The 15,525-nt window shown below is 37.4% G+C and overlaps 1 protein-coding gene across 1 annotated transcript; it reads right to left on the bottom strand.

Moving 5' to 3' along the window:
* Positions 1–3,711: 3,711 nt before the first annotated feature.
* Positions 3,712–8,604, bottom strand: LOC141248686 (uncharacterized). Its single transcript, XM_073669397.1, has 9 exons — positions 8,461–8,604; positions 7,670–8,005; positions 7,319–7,578; positions 7,009–7,062; positions 6,301–6,442; positions 5,863–6,234; positions 5,322–5,453; positions 5,105–5,233; positions 3,712–5,019 (listed from the first exon to the last, which is right to left on the bottom strand). The coding sequence occupies exons 1-9, from the start codon at positions 8,602–8,604 to the stop codon at positions 3,712–3,714; spliced, it is 2,877 nt and encodes a 958-aa protein (XP_073525498.1).
* Between the last annotated feature and the right edge of the window lie 6,921 nt (positions 8,605–15,525).

Here is a 15,525-nt window from a genome sequence, read left to right as displayed (position 1 = left end):
AAACAATATTTATCCATTACCAAACGACAATCGTCCTCGACAAAAAATTTCTTCATAGAAATTACGAAGGTGGTATCTGGGTTGCGTATCTCCTGTTCAGTCTCAGTTCCATCACTTTCGGTTGACTGTGCGGTCCACTCAGAGGAAGATGAGAGAACAACATATTCAGCCATTGAGAAGGATGAGGAAGAGGAGAATAAGAGGCTGCAGAGTTAGAATGTAAGATGATGGGGATAGTAAAACAGCAAGACTTGGCTATTTATAGCAACAATGGGGTATGATTCGGTCAAAACATACACTATGGAATCAGTTCTGCAGCTTTTAGTGCTTGCATATAGGTAAATAAATACAAGGTCAGATTCAAATTTTTAACCAATGCATGCATGCAGGTAAATAAATACAAGCTTTTATAGTCAAGAGTGGTTGGACTGTTGCTCTGTCCGATTCAGACCTAATGAATCAGTTATGCAACCTTTGAATATTAAATATTGAATCAGTTATGTAGCCTTTGAAACAACCAAAAAATTCAAAATTATAAGATAACAAAAACTCCAAATGTAACATTGCAACATTGCAAGGTCATAACAATATTATTCATTCATAATAGAGGAACATCAAAATAGAGTCACACCAACATACAACTTCAATAAGGATAAGAATCATAACATATGAAAGTAAACATCACCTAACATACCTAAAATAACTTGTTAATGATAATTGCTAGACCTATAATACCCACAACAATCACATTAATCAACCTATTGGAACTACCCATCTTAATAATAGCTTGGTCCCTTGCCTTCAAATCTTGTTCAAGCTTTGAGTTTTGAACCTCTAACAGTTTTATCTGATTCACCAGTTTAGCAATTGTGGATTCCGCTTTTGCATCATATGGACCATCAATCCATTGGAAAATATTATAACCATTTGAAACTCTACTTGTTTATAGTGAGCAACTTTTGAACCTTCTTCCATAATTGTTCGGTGTATGAGTTGTCCTAACTCTAACACTTAAATCACACCAACATTTTCCTTCATTATAAGAGTTGTATGACCCAGATTGTGATGACATTGTAATCGGAAGTATTAAATTCCTCAATCTACAATACAATCATAAACAAAATTACAACCTAAATCATAAAGTAAATCACAACCTAATTCACATCCTAAATCACAAGCAAATAAAATGGAAACACATGATATAATAACATTGTGAACAAATCTGGAGTAAATTACCTCAGATGAATCTTCGCATCCACTCCTCAAAAAATCAACACTAACAATTCCTTCAATTTGAATCTGTAATAGCATAAGTTTTTGAAAAAATCAGTCTAAAAAGCACCTAATTTCAGTGAACCCTAGAATCTCAAATACAAACCCGATTTTCCCCAAACATAACCCTAGAACCCGATTGCAACCAGATTTCAACCTAATCAACAGTTAATCAGCAAATTACAAGCAAGATTATCCCCAAATTAGACGAATTTGCAAGGAAACAAAGAAAGGAGGAGAAATTCGCCGTTACCCTATAACCCTAGAACCCGATAATCAACACTTAATCCACAAATTAAAATAAAGATTCTTCCCCAAACAAGCCGAATTTGCAAGGTAAGGAAGAGAGGATGAGAGATTAGTAGTTACCTCAGGTATAATCGGGGATTCAAGCTGCGAAAAGGAAGAAACGGAGGAGAATGGAAGAGACGAAGGAGAATGGAAGAGACGAAGGAGAATGGGAGAGATGAAGGAGAAATCTGAGAGCCCGGTTTTTTTATTGTTCAACGCATGTGTTTTTTACTTTTGTCAAGTTGTAACAAGTTAATTCAAAAACAAATCCAAAATATCATGATAAATTCAAAATATCAAGAGAAATGAGATGGGTGTAGGAAATGTTTGATTTTTTTTTGTAATTATAGAGATCTGTTAGGGGTAAAAATGACTTTTCGCAGAAATGGATGGAAAAGTTAACGGATGTTGGGGTGGAGTGGCTTCGGGTAAGAACATGTTGAAATCTGGGTGGTTCGGAATAATTATCGATATAAGGGGTGGTTCCTCGCAAATTCGGCCATATAAGGGGTGGTTCGGTGCAAAAACGCCTTTTTATAACTTGATTTTAGTATTGAAATTATTTTGATTGAGAGATATTACTTTAGTAATTCTAATATATGTCTATTGAGAGTTGCATCATCATCATATATTTGACATTATTTTACATTTTATCAATTTTATTTTATACATATTTATAAGTTTTGCTATTTCATGAAAATTGAATATCACTATAAGATTCTTTGGATTGTCATCTTTATCCATCATCATTATCATATATATACCAAACACATTTTGTTATGTAATGTTTTTAAATTTATTTATATCGTCTAATTATTATGTGCATAGTTTAATGATATTCTTTTGAAAAATAGTTGACACATTCTTCAAAAATATTTAAACTTATTAAGTAGAATATTTACTATTTCGAAACATATTTATTTATTCTATATACTTAGATAGATTAGAAGGATATTTTTTCCTTTCTAAAAAGTTTGGGTGAATAATTAAAATTAGAGAAATGAGGATATCTAATAGTATATAAATAGGCCAACTTATATATATATATATATGCGTTTTTCACTGAACCACCTCTTATTTGTCCAACTTTTGCGAGAAACCACCCTTATGTCGGAAATTATTCAAAACCACCCAGATTTCAATAGTTTATTACCAAGAGTCACCCACCCTCAAATTTTGTTAGTTTTTCCATCCAAATCGTTTAAATTATCTTATTATCCCTGATGGAATTCGATTTATTACCAAAATACAAAGTTTTTTATGACTCTCATTCCCAATCTTGCAAGACTTCTTTAAATATCCCGATATTTTGATGATATATTAATTTTGCCTATCCTAAACCTTGATCAAATTTCCTCCAGTTCACACCCCTAATCTCTTTCACAATTCAAATACATCAAAATCGATAGCCATAGATCTCTTGGAATTGTGACTTGATGGATCCGATGAGCATTAAAACATTGTCAAAATATCAAGATATTTAAAATCTCGCATGATAGGGAGCGAGAACCGTAGAAACCTTGGTATTCTGGTAAATATTTTGAATCTCGCAAAAGATAATAAGTTAAGATCTGGATAGAAAAGCTAACATTAGTTGAGGATAGGTGACTCTTGGTAATGAAATATTGAAATCTTAAATGATTTTTAAATAATTTTCAATATAAAAGATAATAAAGTTAGACAAATAAGGCAAGCCATATATATCAGTCAAATATTAATGGTAAATTCTTCGAGTCTAATTCTCAAATCTGAGATGATCTTTGCACGAGAAAGAAAGCAAATTAGCTGTCAAAATTAAGTATTAGCTGGTCAAGAAGACCTATTCCACATTCTGGCACTGAAAATGTTCTAAAATGCAAGCAACAGAGAACCAGTAACAAGAAAATGCACTCTTTTAGTAAAAGCAAGATTCAAAGAAAAACAAAACACGAAAGAAAAAATCCACCTTGTCAAACTTATATCTTTCTCTACAGCATTGAAAAAGAACCGAAAATTTAAAATGAAAGAAAGGAAACCCAAACAATAAACTTGATAGCATTCAAGAAATAGAAGCAGGATCTTATCTGATCTTATATAAGATTATATTCGCGGCTGATTCTTCACAAACCACCACCACCTGTATACTGTAATCCTCCTTATTGGTAAACACTAAAAGATCGAAAACTCAATCCCTTTGCTTGCTGCAAACAGATTATACTCTTCCATTATCGCGTCTTTCTCCCCACAGTCACGATCACAGTCCACGCTCAACTCAGGCGAACGCTCTCCATCATCCATCGCCTTCCTCGGAACGGGCCCCACAAATTTAAACAACGAGAACCCCGAATCACCATTCTCGTCCTTCCTCTGAACTTCCCTTTTCACTTCATTTAAGGGATTCATTAATGGCTTAGCAGAGTATCCATTACTCGAATGAAGAACCGGCTGATATAGCAATGGAGACGGTAGATGCTGAACAGCGCCGTACTGCATCGAGTATCCAAACGGGCTGGGAAATAGATACGGGTTCGGATGGGGATAGTGAACGAATTGATTCGCCGGATGATAAAAATCCACCATTTGTGGAGGTTGAAACGCCGGGTAATGAATACTCTGCTGGATCTGAGGTTGTTGATTCGTAACAGGCTTAATCGCAGCGTCATCTATATACTTATATTGTACCTTCTCTTCGGAATCTGAGTCGGAGAGAGATGACGAATCCTGAATCGGCAGTTTTGGATTCGTTGTGTTATTGATATCTCCCTCGCTCAGACACGACGAGCAATTATCAGAGCTTGAACAGCTTATGACTTCCTCGACTACCGGTAAATTCTTTTTCACTACGAGTGAAAAAGTTTCACACCCAGATTTTTTTACCTCGAGATCTTGCGCCTTGACAGGCTCCCAGACTTTCTTTTCTCTGGTGAAAGAATTATTAGTTTTGCTCCGCGATGGATTCGCCTTATTGCTCCTCGATGGATTCATCTTGTTATTACAACCGCAAGAATGAAGGCTGTTGCAAGTACAATGCGATGGATGGTTGAACCGGGGACCACCGTTTCTTGAACTGAACTTAGTATTGGATCTTGATTGCGCGTTACAGTATCTTGAATCAGATCTTGGATGTCTGTCGGACCATCTTTTGGATGAATCTAGCTGAAATCCTGATTGATGTTTCAGTTTTGGAGTAGAGAATTCAGATTCCTCAGCTGCGAATAAATTATTCTCTTCGCGGGTGTTATTTTCCTGAATTTCTGGAGATGCAGCAGTGGGTTCAGCGGAATCACTGACTATATCCTCGGTTATACACGGTGAGGATACATCGCTGATGTCAGAGGTTTCATTCGATTCAACAGATTTTTTCCCTCTTAATCTCTCTTTTCTTCGAAGCTTTTTTTCTCTCTCTTTATTACGTTTCCGTTCTTTGCGTTCCTCTTCTTCACGTTTTTCCTTCTCCTCTTCTTCAAGAAGCTTCGTCTGTGTCACGGATGAAAAAAAATAAAACCATATTGAGAAAGATGCTTGAAAAGGTTAATTTACAACGGAAGAGGCGATATTAGACCTGTTTTTCTAGAGTTATGATTTCTTTGCAGGCAACGTGAACACGTTCTTCCAGCAACTTAAGGGCAAGGCAAACGAATATGCTGTGAGCGTTTTGGCGAGCTGTTCCTTCTCTGAAAGCTTTTTCAACCTGGAGTAGAATGACATCATTATCAAGTCAAACAAGGATATAAATTAGTATATTTTTTTTTAAAAAAAAAGAGCAAGCAAAACCATGCCTGCTCTTTGAAAATAACAGTTGCAGCGTCCAGAAGAAATTCTCGTGCAAGCTCAGGACTCTTTGCATGTTTCTGAGGTCTAGAACATTCGCTATCCAACTCATTTCCATCCTTGTCCACTGAGGAATCATCCTGAAACAAAATTCAAAACAATAAATATATCTATATAATACTAAAGCAATATGAAAAACAGCCTATCTGTCAGCATCTCATTGATTTGAACACATGTCATCTTCGTATTAATTTTTAACAGTTTTTAACACGTGTCAATAAGAGCATTGTCATTTTTGGACTATAGCTACATAGCATAACCAATTTGGCAGACACGTGGCATAAATTATATACATTTCCTTCACTATTATATGACTATACTCTGACTTAATAAAAGAAAACAATGTAATTTAAAAAATACTTTTACTATCTATAAGAGAAAGAACAGGAACCCGAAATTATCTAAACACAAGCATTATTTATTATCTATGACTCAATATGATATACTTTTATCAGCATTATATATTTCAAATATAAAAACTGCAACTACCTCTTCTTCTTCAGCCTCTTCAGCATGCTCAAAGAAGCTTCTAATACTTTCTCCACGAGAAATCGTTACATATCCATCCCCAACAATGAGCCTTCCATGAACACAATGCTCGCCCTTCAAAGCATGAGCTTTTACACAAAACTCAGTACAGCGCCCGTCCTGTTTCCAAGCCCTTAATGTGATGTAACATGCATTAAGACCGCTAAGATCCACACCGTTTACTTGTACACTCCCATTCATACCAACATTCTCATACTCCAAAATATCACATTTTCCTTCCCCTGTCCCAACCGCCCATTCGAAATGATGATATGTACCGGCTGAGTCAGTGAAGGTTTGGTGCCAATCAGCACGGATTGTGTTGTTTGATACCTGTTAAAATCTGTATTAGGCTAATTGCATTCATTATATACTAAACTGAAGGTTATAACTATCCACCTCATACTGGAAGGCTGTATCTGCGACACAGAACCAAGTAGTGCAGCGCGGTTCCCTCCTCATACGTTTCAGTTCTTTCAGCTCTTTGAATTCACGTATAACATTTCTACGACAATCGCGGCAAAATCTCTTGCTGTCAAATCTGTTAAAACAAAACAAAATGTTGCACTTCATATTAGTTCCAACTGATACAAAAAAGGCTGCTGTCAAAATTTCTCATTATGAATGAAGGTGTCAGACAGACAAATTAATACTCCCTCCCTTAATTCCAAATTGTCCATATAGCTTTTCTCACACATATTAAGAAACTACATTTTGGCCCAAATTACCCTTATTTAATTTCTTACTTTTTTTATTGATTGTGTTGGATTATACATTGGAAATTGGAATGAAGCTTTTAAAAGGCAAATGTAAAGTAATAAAATAAGTGTAATTTTGGCCAAAATATGTAAATGGACAATTTCAAATTCACAAAGACAAAGAGCTATATGGACAATTTAAGATTACGAAGAAAATGAAGTTTTAGGAAATACATGGATACTCCTCCATTTGCCTGAGAATGAAAACATTGACGGTTATTCATCAAAAAATATTTTCCAGAAAAGACCTGGGAGAGATGCAGAGTTTATTCTGTCTCTCTTCAAAAGATGATTGTCATATATGTAGAATGTAAGCTTAAACACTTGAGATTATTTATGCAAGAGTTACTCTGTCAGATACAACAAAGTAATCAAGTTAGGATATGCTTCCATATGTGTATATCTAGTAAAATATTGCTTAAGATTTTAATTAAATCATTATGCCACATACCAACATCACCCACATGAATCTTGGTATTATGGACCCTTTATTTGTTTGACAAATCAAACAACTCTAGCCATGTCTTCTTTCTTCTACCTTTCATTTCTTCTTTTTTTTTCTCCACAGTCGAATGAAAATATTTTTTTATATAATCTCTGAAAACAAAAACGAACTAATGAACTAGCTTAATTTTTACATAGTAGAAGAGAGCATGCACCTGTACATAAGCCTTTCGATGAAATCTTCTTCTTTCATCCTCAAAAGAGATAGGCGAGTCTCTTCTCCAAGAGCTGACCAGAAATCAACCAATGTATCACAAGAAAGCCTTGCAGTGTGCAAAGCACAGGTTTCTCTATTTCCATGGCCTCTGCCATAACTCATTATTCCTTGGCTTATCCAACCCCTACCACTCCCACCGCATGCGTCAGGATACAACAGTTCTCTTTCTCTCTCTCTTGCACGACCACTATCAAAGACCTAAATATAAATAAGACTAAAAGTCAGTTCTAGAAAAAGAAAAAAAAAGAAAGAGAAACAGTATGCCATAATCTACTGATCTTCTACTCACATTTTGGAGTCCCTTGAGAGATTTTGAGTATAAATAGCAATTTAGAAGTGTCAGCGCTGCATCCCTTGTAGTTGTGAGGCCTCCCCAAGGATGTACAGAAGGGTCTTGCACTTCATCATGGCTCACCAAATCCTCACTATTTCTTTCATCTTTTGAGACACTCAATTTGTGCTCTTGCTGTAATGACTTTCCATACATTACAATTTGCATAAAACCTTCAAGAAGCAAGCCGTTACACCTAGAACAGTACATGTTTTTACGAGCTTGCTCGAATAAGGTTTGCTTATCGATCCTGAGAAGCTTCTGCCGAGCTTGTGAAGAAAGCTCACTCCAGAACTGAGAAGAGAGAGAAAATGATGTCAATAACTGATGTCTTGTAATCAGCCAATCAAAGAGCTCTAGAAGAACCTGAGCAGCTAATAGAAATAATTTTTATAAAAAAAACTCAATTCCTGGGTACTATGTTCCATGGCTCAGGAGTAATTCATTTGCAGTAACATCTTAATGGCAAACCAAATTGCCATATAGAACCTCTTATGAAAAAGTAGAAACTATTAAAAAAACTGACAGCAATCAAGCAATGAAGAAACATGGTAGCTGACACTATCATACAGTAGATGTGCTCAGATATCTGATAATGTTTCACAAAACCAGTGAGTAAGAACCTAATATCATCCCCTTAATTCATCTAACCGGCAAATTGTACCCTCTACATAAAATTGACAATAACATAAATTATATAACAAAGTAGCTAACTAATGCAGACATATAAAATGACGCCTACTAGCTACCTTCTGCAGTTGATTATAGCTGATATCATCGCCATGTCTGGACCAGAAACCATTCACAGAAACTGATCCATTGCCACTGGACAAGGAACAACACGACGAAGTCGCATTTCTCGATTGATCATTCCTTTGCGCTAACCCCGGCATCTTTCAATTCTCTGAATTCCGATTTATCAATCTTCCCATACCTTATTCATCCAAAACTCCCAAACCCTCACCCTAAGAGAGCTGTTCAAATCAAAAAAATATCACACGTAAAATTGAAGGGAGCAATTTCACACCGATTCAAATCTAATACAATTCATCAATATCAGACAGATCGAAGATCGCTCCCAAAATATCAACCGACAATTAACTCTAATTCTAATTCTAATTCGCCGATGAATCTGATAATCCTCTGACGATTCAAATCAAATTGTTTCTATATTCAATTGACATCGAAGGACAAAAGACAATAGAGAAGAGGAATGGAATGGTGCTTGAGCTTCAGAAGACGATTAGGGATATGCAAGGGTTTTCGATTTGTTGCTTCTTGCTTTGCGTTTATATGTAGAGAGGAGAGAAGACTAGAGGAGAGAGATGATGTTCGCGATGGCTCGATGGGAATGACAACAAACACGAAAAACTACTGCAACTTTTTATTTTTACTTGCAGGCGGTAACAATAGATGACAAGGTAATTGGGATTGCAAGAAAGTTCATTTTTATTTCCCAAATTGAACAGAAAAAGTTTTTAATTTAATTCTTTTCACCATTTTACACAAATAATGAAATAGAAAAAGATTAAAAGAGGGGGGTGATTTGTAAGTGTGACTTGTAAAGCTGTAATTTGTTAGCTCGAGTCGTTTGTGTAGCCACATCATGTCCCTTGTTTGCCCACATGATAACCACATTATGTCATCGAGTAAAATCATCCATTGGTTGGGTAAATTTACAGAGATGATTCATCATGTGTAATCTGTAATTATATAAAATGTTAATTAATTCCAGCCGCTTGTTTTTTTAATGTTTTTCTAATTTGTTTTTTTATGGAGGTATACTCCTTCAGTCTCATAGTTATCTTTTCGTTATTTTTTAGTTTATTTGTCGAGATAAATTTTTCTTCGTAAGTATCTCAAAATGATACGCTAATAAAAATTATAATATTTAGAAATTGTTAAAGTATTAGTCGAAAGAATAAAACAAGACCACACATCACTAGCCTCATTCGAAGAACGAACAAGAAAAGGCCCAACTAAAGAAATGAATTGTCTGGTTTGCACCTCTAAAAAGGATTTGATGAAGTCTCCATGCTCATACAAATTCTTGTTCCCGTCGAATCAAGAATGGGTCATAATTATTAGGGGGAGCCCCATCCGAAATCCAATCTTGGAAATATAGCATACCGCTTCCACGGGAAAAATCGAGCCTATTAGGCGTTGTCTAAGAGCTATTGATGAATCAAATCACTCGAAAGAAAGTCATTTCACCGGAGCAACCAAGTGATGGTAACATAATGGGGCCGAGACAAAGATGGGCTGTCAAGAACGTAGAGGAGGTAGGATGGGAAACTAACCTTACCCCTCTGTGGGAAACCGATTCGGGTGAAGCTAAGGTTTCTCTGGACACTAGGGAGACCCCTCTTCCGTCAATAGGTACTCCCAATTCGGAGCGAGGAGAACGAAGAAAGGCTCTTTCTTTCCCCGGTCTCCTTTCGAAGGGTCTGAATACTCATAAGTCCAATACCATTGACGTCCATGTACTGGCTTGATTGATAGAAATGCACGCCAAGAGTTTTGATCATCAATAACGGAAAAGTCGTAGCGTGTTTAGCACCCAGTGCCAACCATTGAAATGATTCTGGTGTAACCAAGTTTTGTTTTCATATAGATTAAGAGAATCAAGAAGATTCTCTACAAGTATTAATCACTACTAGAAAACTCTTGATTGGCGACGGATTTTCCGTCACCAATCAACAGAGAACCGTCGCCAAAAGAGGTTAGCGACGGAAAATCGTCGCTAATACCCCGTTGACCCAAAAATGGTAGCTAAAAGACGTTAGCAACGGGAAAAAGAACCGTCGAGGATTAGCGACGGTTTTTACGACGGAATTCCGTTTCCAATTTTGGCGTCCGGAGACCAATTGTTGCGATGGAATTTGCGACCAAATTTCATCGCTAATATGGACCCCTAAGAGACCGAATTTGGCAACGGTTTTTGCGACGACATTCCGTCGCTAATATGTACCCTCTGGACACCCATATTTGCGACCGGTTTTGCGACAAATTTCTGGCGGAAGGGTCGGCATCATCCTGGCCACCTCATCTCGGAGGAAATCGGACATTCATGCCTGAACATCATCATGAAGTTGTGACTGCATTTGCTCATACACTTGCGCTTCCATCCGCTCTTCCAATTGTTGCATCTGCGCCTGCAAGCGCTCTTGCATCTGTGCATCCCACAGCGCTTGCATTTCTTGCATTTGGCGTTGAACATCATCTTGGCTCATCCGAGAGGACGAACCGGGGTGAGATGGTCTGGCTCGACGCGCCCGGCCACGTGATGTGTCGATGTTGCACCGGTCGCTGAACCGAATCCGTACACCCGCTTCTTCTTGTTGACGCCCTCGATCTCCAGATAGATCTGTGTTGCGTCCATGTCAGCTATACTCGCATCTTGACCCTCTCTGGTCGGTGGCTGGGACGAGGAACCAATCTTCTGGGCGAGCGCTTCCTACAATAACCGATGAAAACATAGTATAGTTAGGTACCAATTAATGTGTCATAATGTAATTATAATTTATGAAATACGTACTGTCATCTTCTTCGTCCTCGAGTCTACTGGGACATGCCTCTCCTTATCCTTCCTCGATGTGTGTGTGTGGGTATACAACTCAGGATCTGTCGGAGAGCGACCAAGCTCCTTGGACTAACAAAAAACAATACGAATTATTAATTTGTTAGAAAGTTAATAAATTTGATTATATGAATCGAAAAAATAAAGTGAAGTATCAAACCAGGCTGCCGCAATAACCCATAAACGGGAGCCTCCCGTGTGGCGCACCAATCCGGTGCCCTCACCCTCAGGCTCGCTCATGCGATTGGCATGAGCAGTGCGGAACCTCTTTTTCTCTTCCTCTGGGTCCCAATGGGCCTTCTAGGAGGCCCAAACATCAGCACTCACAGAGTGATGTGGTGCTCCAGACGTCCTCATCTTGTGAATGACGTCCTTGTACTTGTGAAACAAAAATAATTCAAAAATTACAAAGTAAGTTAATAAATTATATCAAACTGTAGTGATTTGCAACTTACCGGGTCCCCGCATGTCTCGTGAAGACCCAATAGATGTACTCCTCGTCATACACGGACTCATCCCAGATATACTCTTTCTGAAAACCATAAATTAAAGACTTGCATGTTTCACCTTTCATTTGTACATTAACGTATTTGTGAAGCTAAAAATAGATAAATAATTACCTTGAATTCCTGCCAATAGTAGTCTATCTCTTCAGACGATAAAAACCGCCATGCTCTATCGGACATGACGAAAGATTTCCGGAAAATCTCCTGCATAGAACGGGAGACTGGTCTGGACGGGAAGATCATCGCCCCGGTTGGGTCTGGCTGGACAAGTACTCTGTCACTGGCATCCAACAATGCCGGTGGAGTAGTAGTAGAGGTACCGGCCTCGGGAACGACTCCCAAGGACGATGTCGTAGGCCGTCCACGGGCACGGCCGCGTCCACGACCGGCACCTGTCTGGTCACCTTGTCCTCTCATTTCTTCAACCATATATATTAAAATGAAAAGATTCAACCATAATTAATAACTTAATATATTATGATGTCGAAAGTGAACTACATCTAATAATTAAGTACAAAATACTAATGAATAATCTATATATAACGAACAACCTAACATAACACATCTACTTCAGTCAAGTTCGTCTTACTTTGCCTCTTCCTCTTCCTCTTCCCCTTCTTCTTCCTCGTTGTAGGATGATGAGAAGACAACTTCTGGATCTTCGACTGGAGGAATGTGCAACGCATCTTCGTCAGCTTCTTCATTCTGATCAGCCAAGTTTGTGGTATCTTCATCTGTTTCAATGATAAGGGGATTTTCTTTGATGTCGTTTTGGAAGGTCGAGATGATTTTCTCTGGCATGTCAAGCTCTGACCTTACCTTAATCTTGCATACTGCCCACCAATTTACTTTATCCCGTCTTTTGCTTGGATATGGCAAGTACTGAACTTGGTAGGCATGTTGTGCCAAGATGAACGGTTCATACTTATTGTATCTCCGTCTATGATTAACTTCCACCAATGTTGTATCGAGTGTTAGCGTGTGTGCCACTATCCGTGGGGTCAAACCACTCACATTTGAATATGACTGTCTTCTTCATTGGTAGAGTTGGATACTCTAACTCGATTATGTCAGTCAACACCCCATAAAAGTCATTTTCTCCCTCGACATATTGTGTTCCCCTTACGCAAACACCGCTATTCATTGTAAGCTTGTCTTGCTCGTACTCTCGAGTTAGGAACTGGAAGCCGTTCACGTAGTACCCTTTATATGTGTCGACAGTTCTAAAATGTCCCTTTGCAAGGCTCATGATGAAGGGATTGGTATAGACAGTTTGATATTTGACATGTATGTTAAGTATATACAGTTGTCAGAGTTCCAACATTTTGCAAGAATCATTATAAACGAATCTCACAAGTACTGGCGAAATCAATCTCAAACCTCCTTTCAATTTCTGTCTTGCTTGTATCATGGTTCCTTTCGCGCAACTCGGCCACGAAAACACTTTCAAAGGAAAACACCCAAATTAGATCACAGTTGTAGAGAAAATATGTGATAACACTTTATAACAACGTAACCTTTACTTTCTGTGGGCTTCAATTTCAGGACAGTTCAGAAGAACATAGGTCCTAGCAACAATAATCTCTTCATCATCAAGATATCTCCGGGTGCTGCCATGCAGCGGCCTTCCCTCCGGTTTGAAGATTGAAAGTCGGTTGACATTATCATCGTATCCATATCACAAGTTTCATTTCTTCTCAACTGCTCGGGTAACCGCAGATCACCTTTAGTGAAATAAAACGATGCAAATTTCGCGATTTCTTCTTGCAAATATCCGCTACTAATGCTTCCTTCCACCCTGCCTTTATTGCTGACCTTTTTCTTCAACTTCCCCAAATATCTGTTTTTGGAATCTATTAGTTATAAATAGATAAAAGAATGAAGGGAGAAACATCAATCGTAGGACCAATACCTTTCAAATGGATACATCCATCGATATTGAACTGGTCCTGCCATCATCACCTCATCACGAAGATGCAATGGGAGATGCTCCATAGAGTCAAAAAAACTGGGCGGGAAAATACGTTCCAGCTTGCGAAGTATTTTCACTATAAAAAAAGCTCTCTATGCCAACAATATAGAGTGTAAGGGTTTCCAACATATTTCTCATTTGTGTGGCTAAAACCAACATTAAGAATTGTGAAAACAAACTGTTGGCATATCCTGTGTGGGAAAACGACCAACACTTTTAATTGTAAGAGAAACCAACACTTGTGATTGTGACAAAAACCAACACTTTTTAGTGTAAAAATCAATCACAAATTTAATTGTTGCTATTTCCAACCCTTCTCCAAATTATGAATTTCTATTAATAACTAGATTATATCACAGTAAAAAGTGTTGGTAATTTAGAAAGAGGTTTAACAAGAATAATTGTGGGTAACTTAAAAAATAATAATGTTTATATAAATAATTATTTTTGTCTTCTTTTGCTTTTATATAAAAATTATATTATATATTAAAGAAACAAACAAATAAGATTATAAGAATAAATATTTCATTCAACTCCAATATCTGCAGTACCTGGTATTGTTCACGAATAGACTCAAACACTAAAAAACCCAAACATCACGAACAAATTCAAACACTAAAAAACTCAAACAGCAATTCAACAGTAGTAATGAAAGAGATTCCACATATGAAATAAAATAAAACAACTAACTTTCCCATTAGTAGTGTGATCTGTAGGTGAAGGCTTTGAAGAACTAGTCAGATGAGGATTTTGGTGAGTTAAGCAACGGACTTGGAGAGTTCAGCAACGCCATAAACGATGCATCGACTTGTGAGAGCTGATTCGGTGGCGAATTAATCAATGCAGAGAATGATGCGTCAGCTTGTACCGGTTCTAAGAAAGGCACTTGCTGAAACTGAGCAAGCCTTTGAATTTGGATGTGTTGAGCCTTGAGTAGTTGAATATAGCGATTCTCTTGGTATTTGTTATGCATCACAAGTTGCTGAATCTTGGCATCCGTATCTTTATGAACGTCCTCTGTGATAGATCTTTGAAGCTCCTCTCCAGTGACTTTCTAAGCACCCCCCCCCCCCATTTGATTCCCATCAACATTGTCCATTACGTCTTGGCTTGAGAAGAACGAGTTCCAGGATTTCTGAAATTGGGTGCCTTTCTCATAGATCCTTGTCCATTACGTCCTCCACCCGCTTCAATCCATAGTCTAAGTTTGTCCTCTTTTGTCAATCCCTCGGGATATGCCTCTTTAAAAGCTTTGACGAGTTCATTGTAACGCTCCTAGGAAAAAAAATAGAAATATAATACAAGCATTAGAATGAAGTTGGTACACTAAGGGTGAGCAATAGCAATTGACATATAAAACAAGTAAACCAAATATCAGCAGATAAGCAGTTTAAAAAATGAGATGTTAATATATTTATAAATAGAAAGAAATAACCCTTGATGTCACCAAGTCAGAGACAGATTATCAAGTCTGAAATGCATATTACAGGCTATAAAAGTTTTACATAGAACTTGGCAATATTGAAATGTGAGAAGAGCAGATAGTTGAAAAGAATAAAGAAACTGCTCAAGTAGAGCACACTACACAGAAATATAATTTCAAAAAGCATTTCTTAACACTCAATGAGTTATTACACAAAGTTTCTAGGAGAGAATTTCACTTGAGTAATTTACAATTAGTATGAGTAGGATTTAGCTGCTAAGGAATATCATATTTGAACTCGTTATAATATGCTCACAAAGACAGTGTTGGGCT

The sequence above is a fragment of the Phyllobates terribilis genome, unplaced genomic scaffold (assembly GCF_046119375.1).
Source record: "Phyllobates terribilis strain yellow unplaced genomic scaffold, ASM4611937v1 Scaffold_3807__1_contigs__length_69993, whole genome shotgun sequence".
Classification (NCBI taxonomy): domain Eukaryota; kingdom Metazoa; phylum Chordata; class Amphibia; order Anura; family Dendrobatidae; genus Phyllobates; species Phyllobates terribilis.
Note: the sequence above shows the minus strand (reverse complement) of the source record. Positions and strands in the feature narration are given on the sequence as shown.

Bases quoted from the DNA above. Each gene is read 5' to 3' on its own strand.
- LOC141248686 (XM_073669397.1), bottom strand. From the start codon at position 8,604: ATGCCGGGGTTAGCGCAAAGGAATGATCAATCGAGAAATGCGACTTCG. The intron at 8,006-8,460 runs GTAGCTAGTAGG...CTCTCTTCTCAG, and splicing joins GCTATAATCAACTGCAGAAG to TTCTGGAGTGAGCTTTCTTC. The intron at 6,235-6,300 runs GTGGATAGTTAT...AGATTTTAACAG, and splicing joins ATACAGCCTTCCAGTATGAG to GTATCAAACAACACAATCCG.